Raw genomic sequence first — 27,551 nt, 5'->3', positions numbered from 1 at the left:
CACTTTATATTAGGTGGCCTTAACTACTATGTACTTACATTTAAATGAATCATTTGGTACAATGCACCTATTGTGTACATACGTGCAATTACATGTAGGTATTTTTACAATGTAAAAACATTTATAATTACACCGTTGACCCATCCCTTAAACCTACCCATACCACCAAACCTGTCCCTAACCTTACCCGTATCCCACCTCAATAGCAGCAATAGTGTTTTGCAATACAATATGAACACAATAAGAACATTGTACTTATTTTTTGATGCAAGTACATAGTAGTTAAGGCCACCTAATATAAAGTGTGACCTTTTTTTTTTTTTTTTTTTTTTAAATGTCAAAAGAGCCTTGACACTAAAATTCAATTTAATCTGCGAATGCATCAAAAAGCTGCAATTTATATGAATTAATAGATTTTTTTTTTTTTTATTATTTCCACTCACGTCCTTCTAAAACCATATGAATTTCATCTTCGTTATACAAAAGTAGTCATTTTGAATAACTGCACTTCGCTATTCTCCACACAATTTCAATTAATGGTTACTGAGGCAAAATGGGGGAAAAAAATATTTCCAAGAACAAGTATCATAAGGATCAGATATAATCTGCATCCAAGTCTTGTCATGCAATAGTTTGTGTGAGGAACAGACCAAAATAAGTCTCTGGACATCTTGAAATCCGCTTCAGTTACTAACTAATAAGTAGTGCCATTTGTAAAAGATCTAAGCTAGTTCACAAAACTGGTCTGAATGATTTGTTCACAAACTGGAGTGATTTGGAGTCAATCTTGTGAGCTTCAGTCCATGTTTATTGTACAGTAATTGCATGGAAAGTACCTTCAGCAGTACATCACTGAAACTTTGCGGTGTGTATGGCAGGAGGACATGTCAAAGGTGCAGACATGACCTCGTTCAACACCATGTGCTCTTCCTGGAAACCTAAAAGTTCATCAAGACGGAAGTGCAGCTGTCCAAATCACTGCTGTAACTATTGGCGGTGGATCTAAAAGGTCACACTAATGCTGATTTTATCGTGAACCTTTGCCATTCTGATATTAAACATGACACTATCTAAGTTGTTATGGAGGCAGCAGAAGAGCTAATGTGACCAGTGAACAGAAACTGTGTTTGCATGTAACAGTCACATTTTATACACTAAAAACTGAAATACACACTCTATATACTAACACACAATCAGTGAGCATGATTCCTGCATGCATGAAAAATGACCACCCACTTATGTGGAGCAGATTGAAAGAAAACGCGCTGGTTAAAAGAAGAGCAGAGGAGAAGAACTGACCCACTGATCTCAAGGGAGGGAGACCTGCGCTGTGTGTGTTTCACAGGTAATGAGAGATGAAGGGAAGACAGAAAGAGAAGTGTGAGTAAGAGATCACAAGGATGTGTGCTAGTAGGATCCAAAATAAACCTTTTGAACAATGAGGGGGGAAAAAAACCCTGAGTTGTGGATGTGATTCATCCTGACAAATCCTTCACTGAGAACTGAACTGACTAAATCACTCAGAGCGGTTACTTAATCAATATGACTCAGTTACTGAGCAAGTGAGGCTTTACTATTAGTCAAGTCCAAAAATGAAGCAAGACTTCATTGTCTCAACTTAAAACTTATGTTAGTACCATTACTGACCATAAAAATGAAAAATAAGTAAATAGATAAATAAAAATGGTCAAATTGAGATTTTTTAAAAACCCTGTAAAGCCTGAAACATTAAATGATAGTCAGAGAATATAGTGTGTGTGTGTGTGTGTGTGTGTATTATATATATACACCTATATATACAGTGGGGCAAAAAAGTATTTAGTCAGCCACCAATTGTGCAAGTTCTCCCACTTAAAAAGATGAGACAGGCCTGTCATTTTCATCATGGGTATACCTGAACTATGAGAGACAAAATGAGAAAAAAAAAATCCAGAAAATCACATTGTAGGATTTTTAAAGAATTTATTTGCAAATTATGGTGGAAAATAAGTATTTGGTCAATAACAAAATTTCATCTCAATACTTTGTTATATACCCTTTGTTGGCAATGACGTTTTCTGTAAGTCTTCACAAGGTTTTCACACACTGTTGCTGGTATTTTGGCCCATTCCTCCATACAGATCTCCTCTAGAGCAGTAATGTTTTGGGGCTGTCGCTGGGCAACATGGACTTCCAACTCCCTCCAAAGATTTTCGATGGGGTTGAGATCTGGAGACTGTCTAGGCCACTCCCGGACCTTGAAATGCTTCTTACGAAGCCACTCCTTTGTTGCCCGGGCGGTGTGTTTGGGACCATTGTCATACTGAAAGACCCAGCCACGTTTCATCTTCAATACCCTTGCTGATGGAAGGAGGTTTTCACTCAAAATCTCACGATACATGGCCCCATTCATTCTTTCGTTTACACGGATCAGTCGTCCTGCTCCCTTTGCAGAAAAACAGCCCCAAAGCATGATGTTTCCACCCCCATGCTTCACAGTAGGTATGGTGTTCTTTGGATGCAACTCAGCATTCTTTCTCCTCCAAACACGACACGGTGAGTTTTTACCAAAAAGTTATATTTTGGTTTCATCTGACCATATGACATTCTCCCAATCCTCTACTGGATCATCCAGATGCTCTCTAGCAAACTTCAGACGGGCCCGGACATGTACTGGCTTAAGCAGGGGGACACGTCTGGTACTGCAGGATTTGAGTCCCTGGCGGCGCAGTGTGTTACTGATGGTAGCCTTTGTTACTAAGGTCCCAGCTCTCTGCAGGTCATTCACTAGGTCCCCCCGTGTGGTTCTGGGATTTTTGCTCACAGTTCTTGTGATCATTTTGACCCCACGGGGTGAGATCTTGCGTGGAGCCCCAAATCGAGGGAGATTATCAGTGGTCTTGCATGTCTTCCATTTTCTAATAATTGCTCCCACATTTCTTCACACCAAGCTGCTAACCTATTGCAGATTCAGTCTTCCCAGCCTGGTGCAGGTCTACAATTTTGTTTCTGGTGTCCTTTGACAACTCTTTTGTCTTGGCCATGGTGGAGTTTGGAGTTGGACTGTTTGAGGTTGTGGACAGGTGTCTTTTATACTGATAACAAGTTCAAACAGATGCCATTAATACAGGTAACGAGTGGAGGACAGAGGAGCCTCTTAAAGAAGTAGTTACAGGTCTGTGAGAGCCAGAAATCTTGCTTGTTTGTAGGTGACCAAATACTTATTTTACCAAGGAATTTACCAATTAATTCTTTAAAAAATAATTTAATCATTTTGTCTCTCACAGTTGAGGTATACCTATGATGAAAATTACAGGCCTCTCTCATCTTTTTAAGTGGGAGAACTTGCACAATTGGTGGCTGACTAAATACTTTTTTGCCCCACTGTATGCATGCATACACATATATATATATATGTGTGTGTGTGTGTGTGTGTGTGTGTGTGTGTGTGTGTGTGTGTGTGTGTGTATATATATATATATATATACACACACACATACATATACACACACATACAGGTGCATCTCAATAAATTAGAATGTCGTGAAAAAGTTCATTTTTTCTTGTAACTTATTTCAAAAAGTGAAACTTTCATATATTTTAGATTCATTACATGTAAAGTAAAACATTTCAAAAGTTTTTTTTGTTTTAATTTTGATGATTAGAGCTTACAGCTCATGAAAGTCAAAAATCAGTATCTCAAAATATTAGAATATTTACATTTGAGTTTCAATAAATGACCATCCATACAGTATAAATTCTGGGTATCTCTTGTTCTTTGAAACCACAATAATGGGGAAGACTGCTGAATTGGCAATGATCCAGAAGATGAACATTGACACCCTCCACAAAGAGGGTAAGTCACAGAAGGTCATTACTGAAAGGTGTGGCTGTTTACAGAGTGCTGTATCAAAGCATATTAAATGCAAAGTTGACTGGAAGGAAGAATTTGGGTAGAGAAAGGTGCACAAGCAACAGGGATGACCGCAAGCTTGAGAATACAGCCAAGCAAAGCCGATTTAAACACTTGGGAGAGCTTCACAAGGAGTGGACTGAAGCTGGAGTCAGTGCATCAAGAGTCACCACGCTCAGACGTCTTCAGGAAAAGGGCTACCAAGCCACTTCTGAACCAGAGACAATGTCAGAAGCATCATACCTGGGCTGTGGAGAAAAAGAACTGGACTGTTGCTCAGTGGTCCAAAGTCCTCTTTTCAGATGAAAGTAAATTTTGCATTTCATTTGGAAATCAAGGTCCCAGAGTCTGGAGGAAGAGTGGAGAGGCACAGAATCCATGTTGCTTGAAGTTCAGCGTTAAGTTTCCACAGTCAGTGATGATTTGGGTTGCCATGTCAACTGCTGGTGTTGGTCCATTGTGTGTTCTGAAGTCCACAGTCAACGCAGGCATCTACCAGGAAATTTTAGAGCACTTCATGCTTCCTTCTGCTGACAAGCTTTATGGAGAGGCTGATTTCATTTTCCAGCAGGACTTGGCACCTGCCCACACTGCCAAAGGTACCAAAAGCTGGTTCAATGACCATGGTGCTGGTGTGCTTGATTGGCTAGCAAACTCACCAGACCTGAACCCCATAGAGAATCTATGGGGTATTGTCAAGAGGAAGATGAGAGACACCAGGGGTGTATTCCAGAATGCATGGTTAACTTACCGTCAGATAAACCCTGAACTTTTGGGTGATTAACCACAAACCTTGCTTACTCAAGGTATGTGGTTCCAAAAATGCGTCCGGGAGTAAGTTCATTCAACTCGGAGTTTGTTCCTGGTTGAGACTCGACATTCTTAACAGAGTGACGAATCGACGAGTCACTATGGAAACGGACAGTAAGAATAAGCATGCCACACTGCTTCTTTCTTCTTCTTCTGTTCAAAGGTCATGTAGGCCTTATGCTTAGTGCATATCGCCACCTAATTGATGGTTTTGCAATCATTTTTAATCATTCCATTTAATCTTAAATCTTTGAGAATAAGAATTATATTGTTTGTTTGATGCTAATTATATACATCAAGTCATATCAGATATGTATTTTTATTATAGAAATATGCACAGGTGTGCCTTAGGCTGGCCACAATAAAAGGCCACTCTAAAATGTGCACTTTTACTGTATTGGTGGGGTCCGAAAACCAGTCAGTATCTGGTGTGACCACCATTTGCCTCACGCAGTGCAACACATCTCCTTCGCATAGAGTTGATCAGGTTGTTGATTGTGGACTGTGGAATGTTGGGCCACTCCTCTTCAATGGCTGTGCGAAGTTGCTGGATATTGGCAGGAACTGGAACACGCGGTCATATACGCCGATCCAGAGCATCCCAAACATGCTCAATGGGTGACATCTGTGGCATTGTGCTGTGTGATAAAACTGCACATTTTAGAGTGGCCTTTTATTGTAGCCAACCTAAGGCACACCTGTGCAATAATCATGCTGTCTAATCAGCATCTTAATATGCCACACCTATGAGGTGGATGGATTATCTCGGCAAAGGAGAAGTGCTCACTAACACAGATTTAGACAGATTTGTGAACAATATTTGAGAGAAATAGGCCTTTTGTGTACATAGAAAAAGTCTTGGATCTTTTGAGTTCAGCTCATAAAAAAATGGGGGCAAAAACAAAAGTGTTGCGTTTATAATTTTGTTCAGTGTATATAGTAGGCTATATGCATAACTGTATTGTAATAATATATAATATTGTGCACTATGTCATGCCCACTGAAGGCTGGTCAGTAGATCATACATGCTCTGATAGCGCTGAAGTGAGCTAACCCTGGAACATAACCTGCTCTGGAGCAAGTTATCTTCAGAGAGCAAGTTGCTATGGTTACTTACATACCCTGAAAGTAACCTCCGATTTTGGAACCGAAAGCTGAGGTTATCCGCTCACTTATCCTCAAACATACCCAGGTATGTCACATAACCTGCTTTTGGGAATACACCCCTGACACACATGAGCTGAAGGCCACTGTCAAAGAATCCTGGGCTTCCATACCACCTCAGCAGTGCCACAAACTGATCACCTCCATGTCACGCCGAATTGAGGCAGTAATTAAAGCAAAAGGAGCCCCTACCAAGTACTGAGTACATTTACAGTAAATGAACACTTTTCAGAAGGCCAACAATTCACTAAAAATGTTTTTTATTTTTTTTATTGGTCTTATGAAGTATTCTAATTTGTTGAGATAGTGAATTGGTGGGTTTTTGTTAAATGTGAGCCAAAATCATCACAATTAAAAGAACCAAAGACTTATCCTCACAATTATATTCCTTCTTAGAGAAAAATGATATCTGTGAGGAACTCCAGTCAGGATTTAGATCGTATCATAGTACTGAGACTGCTCTCAGAGTTACAAATGACCTGCTTCTATCATCTGATCGTGGTTGTATCTCTTTATTAGTTCTACTGGATCTTAGCACTGCGTTCAACACTATCGACCACAACATTCTTTTGAATAGACTAGAAAACATTGTTGGCATTAGTGGAAGTGCCTTAGCATGGTTCAAATCGTACTTATCTGACCGCCATCAGTTCATAGCAGTGAATGAAGAAGTATCATATCGATCACAAGTGCAGTATGGAGTACCTCAAGGCTCAGTACTAGGGCCGTTACTTTTCACGCTTTACATGTTACCCTTGGAAGATATTATCAGGAGACATGGTGTGAGCTTTCACTATTATGCTGATGATACTCAGCTCTATATTTCTTCGCGGCCCGGTGAAACACACCAAATTGAGAAACTAACGGAATGCATAGTCGATATGAAAAACTGGATGACGAGTAATTTTTTTACTGCTAAATTCTGAAAAAAGGGAGGTGTTCATTATCGGACCTAAAAACCCCACATGTAATAACCTAGAACATTATCTAACACTTGATGGCTGCTCTGTCAATTCTTCTTCATCAGTCAGGAACCTAGGTGTGCTGTTTGATAGCAATCTTTCATTTGAAAGCCATGTTTCTAGCATCTGTAAAACTGTGTTTTAAAAACATCTAAATTGCGACCCATGCTCTCAACGTCAAATGCAGAAATGTTAATTCATGCGTTTATGACCTCAAGGTTAGACTATTGTAATGCTTTATTGGGTGGTTGTTCTGCACGCTTGATCAACAAACTACAGTTGGTCCAAAATGCAGCAGCTAGAGTCATTACTAGAACCAGGAAATATGACCATATTAGCCCAGTTCTGTCAACACTGCACTGGCTCCCTATCAAACATCGGATAGATTTTAAAATCTTGTTAATTACTTATAAAGCCCTGAATGGCTTAGCTCCTCAGTACTTGAGCGAGCTCTTATCACACTATAGTCCTCCACGTCCACTGCGTTCTCAAAACTCTGCCCGTTTGATAATACCTAGAATATCAAAATCGACTGCGGGCGGCAGATCCTTTTCCTATTTAGCACCCAAACTCTGGAACAATCTACCTAACACTGTTCGGGAGGCAGACACACTCTGTCAGTTTAAATCTAGATTAAAGACCCATCTCTTTAACCTGGCTTACACATAACACACTAATACGCTTCTATTATTCAAATCCGTTAAAGGATTGTTAGGCTGCATTAATTAGATCAACCGGAACCGGGAACACTCCCCATAACACACAATGTACTCGTTACATCGTAAGTTGAATGGCATCTACGCTAATATTTGTCTGTTTCTTTCCTATTCTGTTTCTCAGTCCGTATCCGATCAGATGGTGGATCAGCACCAAGAGATGATGTCTACAGCCCTGATCGTCAGCGGAGCCCAGGACACCCAGATGAGCCCCAGAGACATATCCCCAGTGAAGACCTCGATTAAAATACAATAAAACTAAAAATATAACAAAATAACTAAAAATATAATAAAATACCTAACTAAATAATACTATTATTGTTAGAAATTGCAACAAAATAAAAAATAGAAATATAAACTTCTGAACTGCGGGTTTCGTCTGGCCAGAGGAGAACTGGCCCCCCGACTGAGCCTGGTTTCTCCCAAGGTTTTTTTCTCCATTCTGTCACAGAGGGAGTTTTGGTTCCTTGCCTCTGGCGCCTGGCTTGCTCAGTTGGGGACACTTAATTTCTAGCGATTATCACCGATTTGATTGCACAGATACTATTTAAACTAAACTGAGCTAGATAATGACATCTCTGAATTCAATAATGAAATGCCTTTAACTGAAAACTGAGTATTTAATCTTATCATTATACATTACTGACACTCTATCCTCCAATTTGATACTGTTAAGTGCTTTGACAATCTGTATTGTTAAAAGCGCTATATAAATAAAGGTGACTTGACTTAAACTACTTCAGTCTGTGTGCATTGAATTTATTTAATACACGAGTTTCACAATTTGAGTTGAATTACTGAAATAAATTAACTTTTCCACGACATTCTAATTTATTGAGATGCACCTGTATATAGATAGATAGATATGAAGAATTTATTTGCAAAAACAGATAATTCCGATTTAATTTTCAAAAATTATGTTTTTTATTATGCTATCATGTTTTTGTTTTAGTTAGTTAGTATTTTTTTGTAATTTTGTCCCTAATCAAAATAACCCAACTGCAGTTTGTTTGAAATTAATTGGAAAGCACAATGAAAAAACTTGATTTTTGAAAATTGTTAAAAACAGAGTTATCTGTTTTTGCAAATGAACTCTTCATATGTATGTGTGTGTGTGTGTGTGTTTTCTGTCTCACATACTATGACAGTGAGAAAATGGAGCAGAAAACACCCGTTTCATTCAGAGGCACAAATTGAGCAAAAATATTCAATTTCATGCAAATGCTGATATTTATAAAGCCAGAAAGTCTGATAAAATTAACAGCTTGTAATGTAAATAAGTGTGATCTTTATAACAGCATAGCAGACTGTTTACATAAAATGATATAAATATCAGTTGTCACCATATCTGGCAATAATATATTTTTTAGTAAGATAAGATTTAAATGCTTAGTTTTTATGATTAAAGCTCTGTAGTTTAAAAATATATAATGCAATGCAATACAATGATGATTGAAAGATGAACAAATAGACATCTGACGATCATATCTGATACTCACATTTGAACATGATTCTTCTAAAAAATTGTATATGGATAATCAAGTAAACATAAATTGCTTGAGTCCAGTAAGTTTTCATCTTGAATATAACAATATAAAAATTACTACCAAAAATATTCTTGAAAATTCAACAAAACCTCATCTATCAATCAGCAACAGTAAATGACTTCACCTGGTGAAACATGGTGAGCAATATTCAGTACAACACAGACGCCCAAATATTTAACTTTACCATTGTATAAAACACAACAAACATTACACTCTCAGGCCTGAAACACTCTCATATTGGCCCTGAATCACCCGGACATCATTAGTGTTGAGCCTTGCATTAAACTATAAACCGAAATCCAAACGGTTTGGACTGATTGGTCTGCAAACACTAAATCTTATAAAAAACAATTGATTTTGTGCTCTATCCTATAAATCATCTCTAGTATAACGGCATCTGTCAGCAGCACAAAACATCCGACTCGATACGGCCCTCCAGGGGAATCCCTCAAAATCTGACACCAAATTCATCTCACACGTTCACTTCCTGGAGCTCCTTCTCTTCCCTCCGTCACATACAAATAATCCCACATGGAGCATAATTCAAATGGATATCAGGGAGAAATCAATTTCCTATTGAACTAGGGTACAGAAACTCAGGTTTTAAGGCAAGAAAACCTGATAGCAGGAAACAGTAATCCCAGACATAATTTCACGCTGTAGTCGAGCTTCTGAAACGAACTAGACAACATTATTCAAAAGCACCTCTGAATGTTTCTGTCGTCTTACAGGGGAACCTTGAAAATTCATATGCCAGCCCAATAAGCTCCAATGTTGGTATGGCAGCAAACAGGAAGTGCAGTTCGAAACCATGGAAACAGACTTTTAAATCATCCTCAGGTGTAAAGCAAAGGCACAGATCACTATCAGGTAACCTAGATAACGAGAACAAATAGTTGAGTCTTAAAAAGAACTTCTTTTAAAGTTAGTAAGAGAAATGGACCCTGGATATGAAATCAATAGCACTAATTTATGATCATATCATACTTTTTTATTACGATGATTAGACATAGACACTAGTTTTATCCAATACATGATACATCTTTTCATATAAGAAGTGGACAATACAAATCTACCCAAATCACCCAAGACGGCTACATTGCTCACACTTGTACTGAAACACAGGAGTTTTTACAAAATATAATTAATAATAATAATAATAATAATAATAATGGCAGCATCCAAAATAAAGTTTTTTGTTTACATAATGTGTGTGTGTGTGTACTGTGTACATTTATTATGTATATATAAACACACACGCATACAGTATATATTTCAAAAATATTTACATGTATATATTTATATTCATATAATTTATATTATATATAAATATATTTAAAATATAAACATAACTTATTTTTCTTAAATATATACATGCATGTGTGTGCATTTATATATACATAATAAATATTCACATTGCACACATATATTATGTAAACAAAACTTTTATTTTGGATGTGCTTAATCGCGATTAATCATTTGACAGCACTAAATAATAATAATAATAATAAATATATATAATATAATAAGCATTTGCTTCATTCCACTCCTTTTGGACATATTGTAATTCTTGTTTACAACATCTTATATATGGTTTTTCATGTTGCAACTCATTTATTGTATTTGTATATATTGTTTTATATTATTTTTTGTTCAAAATAAAATTAAAGAAAGTACATTTTATTTTCACTAATAAACAATGCTGAGAGAAATGGACATGAAAACAGGGTTACTATTGTTAATTAATTAAAATCATATAAAAAAAGAATAGAGAGAGAGAGTTTTCATACTGAAACTTGAACAAAAAAAAAAATGAAATATTATTCAAAATATGCATGAAAAAATCTATAATAATATATTAATGATACTAAAAAACTGCTTGAAGACACCAATATATTTTTTTAAAATAAATATTATAATATTAAATAATATATGTACTGTAACATATGTTAAACAGAAAGTCTATAATTTATTATGACTGAATTATTTACCAACTTACCATCATTGTTACTATTACTAAATTTCGATAAATTCTCTTTTTGTTGAGAAAGTTTTTATTTAACTGTTATCATAGTACATTGAGCTTTTTTATCTCAGGGTTGTGAGATTTTTCTTCTTGATACAACCCCTTTAAAAACTCAGATAGTTCTTATGCATTCTTGCTCTAGATGTTAACTGACGCACCATTTTATCATGTCCTAAAATTCATCGTTACTTAAGGCAACGCTCTGAATAACCTACATTAACGGCTCCTATAAGATCTCTCATAAAGGGCTGATGATTAATGAGTGTTGGATGTGTCATACTGCAGGGAGCTCCGGTGTTCCTCTGGTCCTGTAGGGAGTTAAACTCTCTCACCTGCAGAGGGAACAGATTTTGCATGCAGATATTATAATGGGCAGCAGGCCTGCGGGGTGCTAAAGTAGGACGCAGCTGGTTATACAGATGTCACCAATCAAGAGGCGTGTTTAGGCCCCGTGACGGAAAAAAAGTGGATGTATTTCTGTTAGAGACATTATTGATAGTGCAGCGTTCCTCGATTTCATTGAAATTCCCATGCAAAAAAAGAAAATTAGTGTTTGTGAAAACATTTGCAGGTTGCAGCAAATGTAATTCATATTAAATGCACGAATCAGTGTGTCAGTGTGAAGCACTGGATATAGGAGGTTGCCCATTTTAGAAGTTACTAAATTTACTAAATTACTAAATTATTTGGGAGACGGTAGCACAGCATCTGTGTTACCAAAAATATATTAAAAAATACATTATTTACGCAAAAAAAATATGCAAATCAAATTATATATGTATCAACTTTAATGTACTTATAAAATACAAAAACATAATTTTTGGTTTAAATGACAAATAGAAGCAGGGCCTAAAACTAAAATTTTGCCATACCTGCCAGTGACTTGAGAAAATTTACCAACTGTACAGTATGTGAATTATTTTATTAAAAACAGGCAGAATATAAAGGGGAAACTAAAACAAAGAATTATCATGATAATATTATTGAACTGTAAAGTAGAGCTTTTATGGAGCTTATTATAGAGCTAGAGCTTTTATTTTGGTGGAAAACTGCAGAGAAACATTCTGCAGGCAAATTTAATTTGAGTTGTAATTTTAGGCCCTTAAAAGAAGTATTCAAAATGTGTAATTTAACTTACAATCTTCAAAGGGCCTCATCTTTTTATCATTTTGTAAGAAAGTGTGACATGCTCGAGCAAAAGAGACACTATTTTTGGAATCAGCAACGCAAAATGAGTAAGAAACAAGAATTGAATTTCATTCAGTAGATATGATGCAGAGCAGTGTAGTTACATTTAAAACATTTAAACGTTTCATTTGTTTGGATGCAGTGCAACGTCAAAAAAATGACTTTAAGAGCAACAGAACGTTCTGCCAAACGGATGCTGTGGGCTGCATGAGCAGGCTAACGCTAATTCTGCAAATCAGACAGCAAATCAGTCAGGGCCAATGTCACAGTGAAATAGCGCAATGTGCATAATTACATAATTACGTAATTACCGAGAGCGGAGTCGCTGACAGAAAGTTAACTTCCTGAAGAGAGATACAGAAGATGTCTTCGACAAAATTATGCATTCTTATATTCACCGTTGTCACAATGATGCTTTACGCCTGATTATTGAACTTTTATGACAGAAATGAGAGTAACTGATGTGTCTGGAAAGTTTTTAAGTTCTCATATAAATGCTTCCATGGCAACTATAAGATTGATAATGTGAACGCCCCACTGTTTGCCTCATTCCTACAGTATAATCCAGCATGAAACATCACTGTTAATCTAAAAAAAAAAAAAAAATAAAATAAAAATTATATATATATATTATTTATAAAATATTATATTTCAGCTTTAGGTGAATAAGTATGTCAATTAACAAAAATGTTTTTCAGTTTTCGTTTACTATAATAACCGTGGAAGAAACCAGGCAAACGGTCCGCTGGGAATAGATCTGTATTTGGGTCAGAATGTAGCAGAACTGCTTAGTCCTTAAAAATACAGTGAGAGGAGACTTTTCAGGAAAAAAGAGAGAAAAATGAGCCTCACTCTGACAGGCTGGAAAAAATTGTGTTGCTGCTCCTGCAGAAGATGTCATAAATCCAGGCTGTTCTGTGCAGTTGCTAGGGTGTTACTATGTGGTTGCTAGGCTCAAGTAAAAAGAATGCACCCTTAACCAACAATATTTTGGTCTCCTATGATATTCAATGCATGTCTGTGGGATATTTTCACCGGTTTAATCGTGCAGCAGGTGAAAACTGTGCATCTGATCACCTAGTAAACTAAAAGCACTCGATTTGAGGAATCATTCATGTCTACAGCAAAAATGTTTCAGTTTAATACTTCGTGTCAGGGGTTTGTTCAAATAACCCTCAGTATGAGCAATAGTAATAAAGATGGCAGACATGGCAAATGGCAGTAAAAAGATTATACACTTCAAGACTGGCTACAGATAAAACTGTGGAGGAGAAGAACTTGATATATGATATCACTAAATGAAGGTCAAGGAAAGCAAATATCAAAGGTTCTCAGAGAAACACTATAATGAATGGCAAGCAGATCCGTGGGACCAGACTGCTTCATAAAGTGTTTCTTCAGGACAGGTCTGAGATACTGAAGAGGTCAAGAGCAAAGATCTAGTAAAACAACACCACACCTTTGATATGAGCGAGGCATGTATCTTCTTGATGACGTCGTCCATCTCCATGAGTTTGGGTCCTATCAGAGAGCTGTGGGGTCCGCTGATGTGTCCGATGTGGTCCAGACCCAGATAATGCAGAATCAGAATATCCCAGTCATCTCGCTTCAGAGTGCCGTCCAGATGACGGGTCACGTTATTGTCCACCTGACAGAACGAGACGAAGATATTAAAATCTGAGAGAGGGTGAGAAGAAAGAGACAAATGAGGACTAAGACTCAGGCAAACAAAAACATGAAATAAGCTTCAAGGGGTCATGAGGAATCAAACTGTCCTTGTCATTAATGTTATTGTTGTAAGTAACCAACGCAACTTTAACCCAGTCTAAGGCCTCTAAATGATCAAAACCCGTTGAACACAATCTACTACATGCCTTCTGTCATCTGATTGATAGTTCAGAGTCCTCCTTCAGCTTGTGCCACATGTGTCTTTTTGCTGTGGAATCTTTTCTGAACTTTATAAAGTAAACATAAGAATGACTTTTATTTTCTTAGTAATATTTCAAGATGAACACTTGACTGAAGCAACTTAGATTTGCTTGATTATCCAAAAAGCATGTTTAAATGTGAATATCAAATACTGTACGACCGTCAGGCTTTTGAGGAATGTTTATTTGTTCATCTCTCAGTCATGCATTGCGTTATATGTTATGAAACTTCAGAGCTTTGGATCATAAAACTAAGCATTTAAATATCATCTCACTAAGACGTATTATTGGAGATATAGAGTCATCGTGGAAAGCAAAAATGCTATGAACTGCAACATTTTATAAGAAAGTGTGACATGCTCGAGAAAAACAGACACTATTTTTATATTTATATGCATTTTATGTAAATAGTCTGCTATGCCGTTATAAAGATCTCATTGGTGCACAAGCTGTGAGGATTTCAACTTACTTTTTGGCTGTATAAATATCAGCATCTGCACTAAACTGCATATATTACTCAATTTTGGGTTGTGTTTTTTCCTCATACAAGCTCCATATTCGTATATAATACTATATAAGCCATACAAGTCTGATGCATCAACTATGATACTCGGAGAGAAAAAATAAAAATAAACACCACCACCACACAAATGTAAACTTTTTCTTTGTAGATTATTTATCCATTTATTTTAGTTTCAATAAACTTTTCAATTAAAAAATGGCATTTCACATGTCAGGCTTTATGGGGTTAAGAATTCAAAACTTTCTCCTCACTTCAGGAAGAGCATTAATTGAAAGCAAGCTACAAATATAACTAGTTCTGATCTCACATAAAGGTGCAGTCACAAATTTCAGCGACATTTCTATTGTCTGTTGTCAAAAGTGTAGAGATGCACGAAGCACAGCTCACACTGAAGTCACTTTCAAACCCTCTTGAACCGGTTACAAAATCTGTGTGGAAAATCTTTTGCCCTCATATGACTTTCCCAATCTTGTTCATTAATCATCTCACCTCTGTGTAGTCAGACACAAAAAATGAGGTAGTGCCGTCATGCTCCATGAAGAGTTTGGGGAAGAGTCGAACCCAAGTGTCGTCGCCGTAGAAGATGATCCGTTTGCCAGCACTATTGGCCTGCCAGATGAGATTGTCCTCCAGCAGAGCTGGAGAGTTCAGGTTCATCACAACATCAATGAAGCCCGGGATGCTGCCGGTGGTCAGAGCCTGATGACGGACATATGAGAGAACACAAATAATGCTGTTTAAGAAAGCATAAAATATCTTTACTGTCCAAAGAGGCCTTAAAAAAAGCAAAGTTCACCCGCAAATGTGAGTCTTCTATACATAATATTGCTTTCTCCAGTGTCATCTCATCTATTAAATATGTTGGTGGATTCTGATGTGAGAGGACAACAGAAGATGGGACTTTTTCTTTGGAGGAAGTGTTATTACAGATTATGGACTGGTATTTTGGCCAGAAGTGTCAGTTTAAAGTTAAATACGCCTTGATGGATCTGCTTCTTGCTTCACAAGACATTAATTGATGGAATGGAGTGGTGTGGATTACTTGTGTATTATTGTGATGTTTTTATCAGCTGTTTGGACTCTCATTCTGACGGCACCCATTCACTGCAGAGGATCCATTGGTGAACAAGTGATGTAATGCTACATTTCTCCAAATCTGTTCTGATTTAAGAAACAAACTCATCTGTATTTTTTAAATAGGCTGAGGGCGAATACATCTTCAGCATATTTTAATTTTTTGGTGAACTATTCCTTTAAAACATTAGAAATTCACTTCATGGAAGAAACGAGCTGAATATAGCCCCTATAAAATTCCAACTGCTCCATTTATGTCTTGTAAACAATACAATTTGATATTACTACAGTTTTGACAGCTGATATAAAAGGCAGAGTACACAAAAAAAATACAGCTTCATGGGGAAAAAAAAAAAACCCAGCCATTTTTGACAAGAAAAGCCTGTAGTTTTTGGTGTGCTTAAAAGATTTCTCGGCTCATAAAGTCTCATATTTACACAGTCTGGTTATAAAAAAAAGTGTGAATCTGAATGTAAATGACCAGAGACGCTAAAATAGGCCAGATAAATCATTAGCTATTCTGGGAACAGAACCACAAATTTACAAACTCTCTGTAGTCTCACGCAGAGAAAAACACAACACGAAACCTTTCCCTTACCCTCCTGGAAAACCCAAACATAATTCCCTCACCCAGATCCTCATCTCTCAGGAACAACATCATCTAATGATGAAAACAACACACACACACACACACTACAAGACCACCCCTCCTATTTGCGGTGTAGATTATAATGAGGGTATTGATTGCGTGTCTGTTAGTGTACACAACACAATTACTGTCATCTAGCGTAACGTGCTTCTCCCAGACAATTAACACAGAGCTGAGACGAGAGGGGAAAAAAAACGCAGTTGTCTTCATAAACATCTCTGTCTTATTAGACAAGTACTAAAACAGGTGTTTAAAATATAATAGTTTGATGTACAGCATTATATAGACATAGCCATAAGGTTTTGAAAGAAGTCTCTTCTGCTCACCAAGGCTCCATTTATTTGATTTAAAAAAAATAGTAATATTGTGAAATATTATTACAATTTAAAGTAACCATTTTCTATTTGAATATATTTTCAAATATAACTTATTTCTGTGATCAAAGCTGAATTTTCTGCATCATTACTCCAGTCTTCAGTGTCACATGATCCTGATCATGATGCTGATTTTCTGCTCAAGAAATATTTATTATTATTATTGCTGAATAATATTTTTGTGGAAACAACGCAGTATTTTTTCAGGATGTTTTTAATGAATAAAAAAAAAGTGTAAAAATAACAGCATTTATTTGAAATAGCAATCTTTTATAACATTATAGTTTAAATTGTCAGAAGTGAAAGTAATGTAACAATCTTACTGTTACTGTACAAAATATTTGTTAGTTGCATTACTGTACTATAAAAATGTAATGAATATTTTGAATGATGCAGCAAAAAAAAAAAAAAAAAAAAAAAAAAAAGCATTAATTGCAAGTAACCAAATTATTTTTATATAGATTGTTTCAAAGCAAATTGTTTTAATTTACCAGTTTCAAACATTTGAATTCAAAGTCACACTAAAGTTTAATTCAAAGACGCTGTTAAAACATCAGTCCTAACCTCAAATCAATAACAAACTAATGGACAAAATATTTATAATCATAAAAATACTGTGAATATTTGAAATACTGCATACACATTACACCTTAATGATTATATAAATATAAATAGGATACGGCTCAACATTCAATCACAACATGGATTCTCGCAGCTGTTCGGCCCTTCCTCTCATTGCTCCATCAGCAAATCTCACAGAACCTCCTTCATACCAGACTCCGAGCTTTTCAGAAATCACAGGCTAATTGCTTTACTCTTGTCACATTTGTAGTGAAACATGAGCAATTAGAGGATTCTGGCTCCCCTCTGCAGTAGTTTTATGCCGCATTAGAGATTCTGGCACCAGGAATGGTTTAAATTTGTATGCTCGCTAACTGCAGCTCCTAGAAGCATTCACAGCCAAAGAGGATGCCAGTGGCTCTGCTGAACGGAAAGAGCATTTCTGCCAGAAAAAAGCCCTAAAGTTTCTCCATACAGTTACATCAGCAGCAGCACATCTGCTAAATGGAGACTCACAAGACAGGAAACTGCTGGGCGCTTTTTGAAACTCAATATTCATTTGTGAGCCTTTAAACATACTAAATGATTCAACTATTTCATAATAAACTCGGCTGAACTATGTGCCTAAAGAAGTTGTGAAACTTATAGGCTACACAAGTTTATAGCTTATTTATAAAATAAATAAATTTAAAATCACCCAGAATACCACAACAATCATATACCATTTATACTAATCTAAATCTAATGTTTTCTCCACTTTTTATATTCCAGAGATCAACAAACAATCAAACGCTTCTGATAAGGTCTGTAATCTGATGTTTTGAGGATGCAGACTGATTTGAATGGCGAGACATTCACTAAACTCATAACAGCATAATATAAATGCAGAATATTATCAGTCATATTATCAGAGGTGAAACACTGAAGCTTAAATGCCAATAACAAACTTTGTCAAATATTGTGTCAAATATATTAGACACACTGATCTCAAACGAAGTTCATACAGACAACAACAACAAAAAATAAATAAATAAATCATGCATTATTATCACCCCTTTAGTAACACATTCACATATGGAGAGAGGAAAGGCCAAGATTATTATAATTTAATATTTTATATTTTCACCCGTCACACATAAATCGAACAGTCCAGCCGGTTATAAAAATAAGTTATTTTTATGTTATTACTGTGAATCCCCAAAAAAATTTGCCAACAAAAACACCATTTATTTTTTTCCCTCAAAGTGTTTTTGAATGCAGACGTATGTCAAAGAGTTTTGATTCTTTTTCGCTCTCCCACACAACAGAAAAAGAGCTGTCAATCCAGTGAAAACAGACCAATAGAAACAGGTCCTGCATTCGTTCAAACTGCAGACTCCGCCCCTCAAGTTCAAATATTTGCATTTTTGACACGCAAGCAAAAAAAGTTTCAAAAGGCAAACACAAAAGAAAAAGCTAAACTTTTAAGACTTTTTTTTTTCTTTCTTTCTTTTTTGGATGCAGGAAGATAAAAATAGTTCAAATCAACAGTAGAGCTACAAATGATTCTTAAAGACAAATCAGCACAAAAAAATAACAGTACATCACTTCTGCACCACGGGCAGCAGGAAGTAGTCAGCAAAACTGATTAAATCTGATGTTAACAACACGCCCTGGGTGCGTTATCTCAGCATCTTCCGACAACTGTAAGAGAGCAGCTTAAAAACACTCGCTGAATACCCTGAGGCCATCCGCGCTTCACATGACAACAGACACAAGACTTCTTTTCTGCATTTTTCTTTTCCAACTTTCAGAGTTGGTCTCTTTCGTTTAACACTCTTTCTGTGATGTGATTGGCGAATTCCGCTTCCAGACAGGCCGAGTTGCAGTTTGGAAATACATCCCACCTTTTAATGTGTCAATCCTGATGATATGAGACATGAAAAGTAGGACAGAAGAAGATTTTTCTTTGCAGCATTAAAACCCTGCAAGCCGAAAGCTTATCTGTGCAGGAAAGTAAGAAAAGTTTCTCTATTTACAGAAACAAAACCTTTTCAAATCTTCAGTCCAACTGCAAAAACAGGACCTAAAGGTGCACGACCGTCAGAAGAAAACCTACATCTTTAGGAAAATGACAAACAGAAACAAACACACACACAAACTCAGGATTCCAGCAGGATTTTTAAGATGCATTTGGTGGAAATACTCATTTTGAAAGGTGTTTTCTGGTCTGGTGTAAGGCGTAGGGTTTACACAATGCAGAAAACAAATCACAGAATCCAGACAGAAAAATGAAATTTACAGTATAATGTGGAATGTCATGGAATTTGGGAATTTGGGGATTTGATTACATTTTAAAATATTAAGTACATTTTTAATGTTTTATACCTTCATTTAACTAACACGGTTTTTAAAACTTATCCTAAATCCAGTATAATTAAAACTCGCAACATTTCGGAAAATTAATTATCGTACACTGTAAAAAGTGATAAGTGGACTTAACTCAAAAAAATTGAGGAAACCTGTTGCCTTAAAATTAAGTAAATAATTTTTTTTTTTTTTTTAAGTTAATTGAACTTGACAATTCATTTAACTTATTTTTTTTAATTATCATTTACTTAAAAATTTTAAGGCAACGGGTTTCCTAAGTTAAGTCAACTTATCACTTTTTACAGTGTATAATCGCCCTAAAGTTGAATAAATTGTTAAATTTTTTAGTGAATTCAACTGGTAAGACATGCATTTTGATTTATTCAAATTTAAGAAAAATGGAATGTAGATCAATTAAAATGGAAAACAGAGAATTTGGGGAAAATAGGACCTAAACATGTCATTTTTCCAGTTTTTAAATTAATTATTAAATTTGTTCAATTGTCATGTCAAATACAATAATTAAAGGAATAATTCACCTACAAATCTTCAATTGGATTTGAATTAGACTCTTCAACATGTTGTAATCAGTGTTGTTATAGTTAACTAACTAAAATAAATTTAAAAATCGTTGTTATTTATAAAAAAAAAAAAAAAGCAGCACCTTAAATAAAATACAATATAAGTAAAAGCAGAAAAAAAAATAACCTTAAGTGAAAATTAGGGATGTTGAATTGAATTAAACCTTAAGTTGAAGCACTAAAATTACTTAGATGGAAATAAAAAGTAAAAGCTAAATAAAAATATAACTAATAAAAACAACAAAAGCACATAGTAAAATTACTAAAAATAAAAATACAATAAAAACTTATATTAAATAAAATAGAGAGAAAGCTAAAAGGAAAAAAAACTCTGTCTTCAGAAAATTGGCTCATATGCTACTCAAACTGCTAAGACACAAAAGCACCAAATGGAATTATGGGAAATCAACATTACTCTACTCTCCAGAAACACTTCAACACAGCAGCTGGTGAAGACGTCAAAGAAAAAGTGAGGCAATATCTCAGCAAAAATTCTGCGTATTTACATGAAACTGCCTAAAATCAGCACAGCAGCAACACAGTGTCATTTTTCACAGCTACATTTTTTTTATTATGCTTAAAATGAATCAAGTAGAGTCAATTCAAAATATTTTAACATGAAGCATCTATATATCAAAGTCGAGGAGGAATTCAGGGAGAATTCTGGGAAATGATGGTCTTGTGTACTCAGAAGATATTTAATAAGTACATTTTGGCCCTCTGTCACATTTGATTTCAGTATAAAGTCATTGAAACTCATTACAGAAGAGATTGCAGAACTGCTCACCGTGACCCAAACGTTTGATTGACAGCTCCATTCACCAGGATGTCACACCCTCCGCTATGACATCAGCAGCAGCGACAATGACTGAAAATCAATGGCAAGAGCGTCTCTACGGCAACCAGCGGTCTGGCTCATGTTCTTACAGGGGCAGAGATGATGCTAGGCCACTCTCACTCACTCTCTCACACACACACACGTCTGGTTTGCTATCCTTGTGGGGACTCTCCATAGGCGTAATGCTTTTTCTACTGTACAGACCATATAGTCTATTGCCCTACACCAACCGGGCAGGAAAATATGACTTTGATAACAGAAACAAACATGCTGTCTGGTTGAAATTCATTAAAAATGTCTACTGAACACTAAGAAAAAAAACGTATAAAAGCTGTCAATGTGGCAGAACACTTATGTACCTTATTTAGAGTGTATACAGTGTTATTTTAATAACATTAACAAGCTATTATACAGTCATTTTTATTAATAATGTGAATTTGTTTTTATATTTTGTTGTGTGTGTTTGTTATTTTTATTACAAATAATTTGTCTTTTATGTCTATGTAGTTTTATTAATTTTATTTAATTTTTCATTTTAATTATTTAATATAAATCAATTAAAATAAATTTATATGACAAATGTTGGCTTGGCAACTAGATGAAAAAATATTATTTAATTTAATTTATATGTATATACAATATATTTAGTGATTTTAGTTTTAGTTCACTACAACAACCCTGAATATAACAGGTTCATGGCACTTTCATCACAGGCTGTTTGAAGGTGTCTTTGCATTTCACCCTTTACACCTTACAATATCACAGTACTCGCATGGTAACATCATGCTGTAAAACTGTAATCCAGGTAAAAGGGTTCAGAAGTACCACAAAGACCAAAAAACGGACTGATCTCTGACGGACTGATCTCTACACACCCCCCCTGTATCAATGAACCAGTCCAAAACATAGAAAACAACAAAAGAAGAACAAGACAGTGTTCTGAGCAACAAGCTGCAACCGGGACTGAAAAAGGGCTTGTTAGCGAGACAAACCTTGAGTCCCGAGTGAATTGTGCTCTTTGAAGAGGTCAACCAACACAGAGAGGTGACTAAATGACTCTATGAAGGATGAAGGTGTTGCTGTAAACATCAGGCTTTCTGGAGATCACACACGCTTTCTAAATAAAGTCCCTCTAGGCACTTTCCACAAATGCGGTAAAAAATGAAGTCCCATGACATTCTTCAAGTACTAAAGCCACAAATCCGGCGTTCTTTAGAGAGATATCTAGGGGATATGTTAACTGTTATCTAACATTAAATATAGCATTATATCCAACTTTACTGGTTTACATATACACACATAAAACTACTATTAAAAAAAAAAAATCTAAATTTGTTGATCATTTATAATGCACTGCATTTCTGAATTTCTGTTGAAATAATGTGCATTGTAAAAACAAAACACTATACAAATCACGTAATCATGTATTAACATTAAATGCATTATTCAACATTATAAAATTATTATTATTACTATCATTATTAAGCCATATCAGAATTAGTCATATTTGACACTATCCAACATTTACATGCAACAGTTACCGTTCTGGAATATTCCATAAAATTTTGACACTCAAGAAGTAACATTATAATATTAAGTAAATAATCTTTCCATTTTCTACATTTTTTACGCAAATTGTAGTGTTGACACTATTAAATACCATTTTTGTTAATTAAAATAAAGCTGAAAAAGAATAAAATATAAATATTACACTGTAAAAAGTGATAAGTTGTCTTAATCATTTTAAGGCAATGGGTTTCCTCAGTTTTTTCAAGTAAATGAACATTTAAAAAAAAAATAATAATAATTTAAGTGAACTGTCAAGTTCAGTTAACTTTTTTTTTATTACTATTATTATTTACTTAATTTTAAGGCAACGGGTTTCCTCAATTTTTTAGTTAAATCTACTTATCACTTTTTACTTAAAGCATTAGTAATGACAACCAACATTAATGAATAAGCTTAAGTTGTAGGTCTTCATTTACTTATAATAATAATGACAAAAGCACATACAATTATAATAAACTTTAAATCAACTGAAAATATAAAAAAAGAATACTTTATTATTAACAAATAATATAATAGTATATGAATAATACTAAAATACCACTGACGCCGTTACCAAAGTTATTGTAAGAAAAAATTAAGCAACCATTTGTCTTTAATTAATGAAAAATATAATATCATCAATAATTACAAACCAACAGCAGCCCTGTGACTCATTCTGTCTTTCTTGATGTTTAAGTGCTTGCTTTTACTCACCTATTGCAGAAAAATACCCTATTCATGGAAAGTGTGTCCTGCTCTTCTGCAGTGAACATTACACAAGAGATCCATAAGAAACAAACAGCTGTATGTGTAATGTGATACAGGGTTATGAAACCCCCGTATTTCAGAGAGGGTTGTTCCGTCTCAGTATTGAAAAGCCTGAAGAAATGGAGGTGGAAAGGTGGGATGGTAGAGAGAGTAAAAACCCTCTGTAGTCCACTTTAGAGAAAGAAATGAGAACAGCAGACAGAGCAGCACTGCCAGCAGAAAGCAGGATTGCATCAATTCAGACAGAAATATTTCTAATATATTCTTCTTAGCACTGTCTCTCATTTACACTATCAGTATCTAAACATGATGTCTTGAACAGCGTGAAATCACCATTTATCCACATTTCTCACTTTAAAAAGCTTTTCTTTCTTCTAGGCCTTCCTGCAGCGGTCAAACCCGTTAACCAGCAGAAATAAATGACTGATTGATCTCTGGAACGACTGTAATTATTTAGGTTAGTTGGCCATGTCACACCGGTATACAGCTGAGAGGCCTGCAGTGATATGACAGAAGATAGTCCGATAGAGCAGGACTGCCATCTGCAGGACACTTGAGTCAGGACACAACTCGTAGAATGCAGGTCATATGAGATGCATGCTGGAAAACTTGAGCAGGAAGGCCTGAAACTTGTTTACAGGATTTATTTGCTCTTAGCAGATGCAGAATTATGGATTCCGTCTTTCTGTCATTATACGCCTGTACAAGGGGAAGTCGTGGCCTAATGGTTAAGAGTTGGACTCGTAACCCAAAGGTCGCGGGTTCGAGTCTCAGGTCCGGCAAGGATTGTAGCGCTCTCTCCACCCTCAATACCATGACTGAGGTGAGACCCCTGAGCAAGGCACCGAACCCCCAACTGCTCCCCGGGCGCCGCAGCAAAAATGGCTTCACTGCTGTGTGTGCGTGCACTTAGGATGGGATAAATGCAGAGCACTAATTCCGAGTATGGGTCACTCAAATATCACTGATAACTTCTAACATTTCACACATGAATCAATGATTCTGATCGACCTACAGCATGAGTTAATAAGCACAACAGAAGCCATCAACAAACGGTTGAGTCATTTCTGTCTATAGCATCCTCATCCAAATGTACAAATTCTTTCAAAAAGTCACAAAGCTGCTGTGGCTTGATAATAATAACAAATTAAAAGTATTATTAAATTAAATTGTATTAATAAATTTAATCAAATAAAGAATTAGTTACATGTAGCAGTGTCCCAGTTTTTTGCATGCAACGCAGTTTTTTTATTTTTCACCTTATTTAATTTGTTGAAGATACATTCCATTAATCAGTAGCATAAAAACTAATATCAAATTCAATAATTAATTAATTTATTAAAATAACTGTAATTATTATTACTATTAAATGTTTATTGTTATTATTAAATATTTATCAGAATTAGTTTTTTAAATTTATATTATTAAATACTTGTACATATTTTGCAGTGTCCCACATTTTGCATGCAACACTGTTGGTTTTCACTCTATATAAAATAACGCCATTATTTTAACATAAATTGTTTAATACACATTTAATTATTTTGCAGGAGAAAAATAAAATATCAATTTAAATTTTAGAAAATATTATTATTAAATATTAATAATAATAATAATACATTTAAATATTTAATAGAACTAATTTGAACAAATTTTGCATGCAATGTTGTGTTTTTAAATAACACCATTATTTTGACATAAATAGTTGAATATACATTTAATTATTTGCAGCATAAAATAAATATTAAATTAAATATTATAAAATATTATTATTACATATTATTAATAATAATATTAAATATTTAATTCAATTAATTTGAACAAATTTTGCATGCAACACTGTGGTTGTTTAAGACATAAATTGTGGAAAATACATTCAATTAATTTGTAGTAAATACTGTATCAATATATTTATCAAAAACAAATATCAAATTACACATAATATAGTATAGTAAGTAGTAGTAGTATTATAAATATGATTAAATATTTAAATTAATTAGAATTAGTGATATAATAGCATATGTTGACAAGAAAATAGGCAAAAACATCCCATAGATTCATAGTAAAGGAGGAACCACAGGCAAAAACAAACTAGGTTAAGAAAGGATTTGATTTGTGTGTAATTCACCTTAATTCTAGGCATGGTGACGGTGGGCGGTCTGGCTTTGGCGATGAAGCTGTGAGAAGAGCCTCTCTCCACCACATGTCTGGTGTAGGGCATGAACCTCCGGCCATCAGAGCCGAACACAAAGTCCTCTCTGAGAGCATCAATGAGTACGATCACCACCCGCTTGAACAACGGCACGGGAGCCTTGCTGCCGTTAGGACCACTTCCTGCAGAACACATACCAACTCATGAAATCTCTGCTGCATGCATGATCACGATGTATGTTATGATTTCTGATTTCAGAATTAGAATTAGAAATGTTGAAAAAAGGGGATTTAGTAGTGAGGCTGAACTGAAAACACCCTAAACATCGGAATTAAATCCTAAATCTTAATCCCCAGGGGGCAACCCATTCGGATTTGGACATACAGAATAAAACAGACTGAGGGATAGGTTATATTTAGCTATTTTGCATAAAATTAGGGATACGTCAAAAATAAAAGTACAAAAAGTATACAATAAAATATAGCCTACATATTTATATGGTTCAAAGACGAAAAGTGGTTTTCAAGCATAAAAACAATAAAGGTTTGATGCAGCATTACTTTTTTTCTTTAAATTACAATGTGTCCCGTTTCATTTGATTTTATTCTGAGCAAAAAATAAATGACTAACTTACATTTTTACAAGGATTTACAGAAGACACACATCATGTCATTCAGTGCAACAGCAGTACATATACCAAAAAAATCTTGTCAGGTATATTTAGAACAAGCATCATTAGATGGCATTAAAAGAGCCCAAATACAAATTCATTGTACTTTTAAATCTTTACCACTATCCTTCAAACCACTAGGTTTTACCCATTTGTCTACAAGAAGTTCTTAATCTGGCTCTAAAATAAAATAAAATTTACTGTAGTCACTTTTTCTTTTATATATTTTAAGTACAGGTCAGAATAAGAATGTGGTTTCATTTTTACATAAATATATTGGTTATGCTGAATGAAAACGAAACATTATTTCATGCATATTTTGAATTAAATTTAATATGATGCAGACATCAAAATGAGCAAAACATACTGCACAAATGTACAAAATATTATATATATAATTATACCATAAAATAACAAATATAAAGTATATATGAAGCTACAGAATAAGGATTTAAAAATCTGAAAATTATGAATAATTAAATCATTTTACATATCAATTAAATGCATTAATAACAAATCCTAATATATATATATATATATATATATATATATATATATATATATATATATATATATATATATATATATATAATCTTTAGATAATTTAGCCTTAATACCTCACTATAAAATCATCACCATCAACATAATGCTTAATAATTCTGAGCGTGTGTTGGTTACCTGTCTGTGGCTCTGCAGGAAAATCAGTCACTTTGTTCTTGTCTGAAAAGGATGATTTGACAGGAACAGGGAAGAATCCTCTCAGGAAAAGAGCGATTGACACAATCTCACATAAGAGACACAATAAAGCAAATACTGATGAACTCAGCTTCATGATGAAGATCAATAACTGTCATCAATTACACTTATCACACTCATAAGACAACACAAACACTGGCAACTGTCCAGCCTGCTTTCTGATGTCTCATTGACCGCAATCAACCGTCATTTTGAACAGAAACGACACTAAACCCACACGATTAATGAAGATTCTGCCGGATTAGTGTTTTGAAATTATCACTTCCGTGTTGTGCCACGAGGGTCACTACGGCAACTCAGAAGGATCGTTTCACGAAACCTTTTTCAACGTTTCTCGGACTCTTATTTTGTGATCAGAGCCAAAACTCTATGAAAAATATTTGTATTTACGTTTACATAGTATTTAAACGTACTATGTACAGTTATGAAATATCTAAAATTGTATTATAATTTATACAATAAATAACTATATAAA

The 27,551-nt window shown here is 34.9% G+C and overlaps 1 protein-coding gene across 4 annotated transcripts in view; it reads right to left on the bottom strand.

Moving 5' to 3' along the window:
* pigg (phosphatidylinositol glycan anchor biosynthesis class G) overlaps nt 1-27,359 on the bottom strand; it is a 132,431-nt gene extending 105,072 nt beyond the window's left edge. For all 4 annotated transcript variants that reach the window (XM_058797782.1, XM_058797783.1, XM_058797784.1 and 1 more), the window contains exons 1-4: nt 26,999-27,359; nt 25,627-25,832; nt 15,246-15,455; nt 13,765-13,953 (exon numbers count right to left, since the gene is read on the bottom strand). In XM_058797782.1, coding sequence (XP_058653765.1) covers nt 13,765-13,953; nt 15,246-15,455; nt 25,627-25,832; nt 26,999-27,152 — 759 coding nt within the window. In that variant the 5' untranslated portion in view covers nt 27,153-27,359. The remainder of the gene's footprint in view (nt 1-13,764; nt 13,954-15,245; nt 15,456-25,626; nt 25,833-26,998) is intronic.
* Nucleotides 27,360-27,551: the final 192 nt, after the last annotated feature.

The sequence above is a fragment of the Onychostoma macrolepis genome, chromosome 14 (assembly GCF_012432095.1).
Source record: "Onychostoma macrolepis isolate SWU-2019 chromosome 14, ASM1243209v1, whole genome shotgun sequence".
NCBI classification, from domain to species: Eukaryota; Metazoa; Chordata; class Actinopteri; order Cypriniformes; family Cyprinidae; genus Onychostoma; species Onychostoma macrolepis.
Note: the sequence above shows the minus strand (reverse complement) of the source record. Positions and strands in the feature narration are given on the sequence as shown.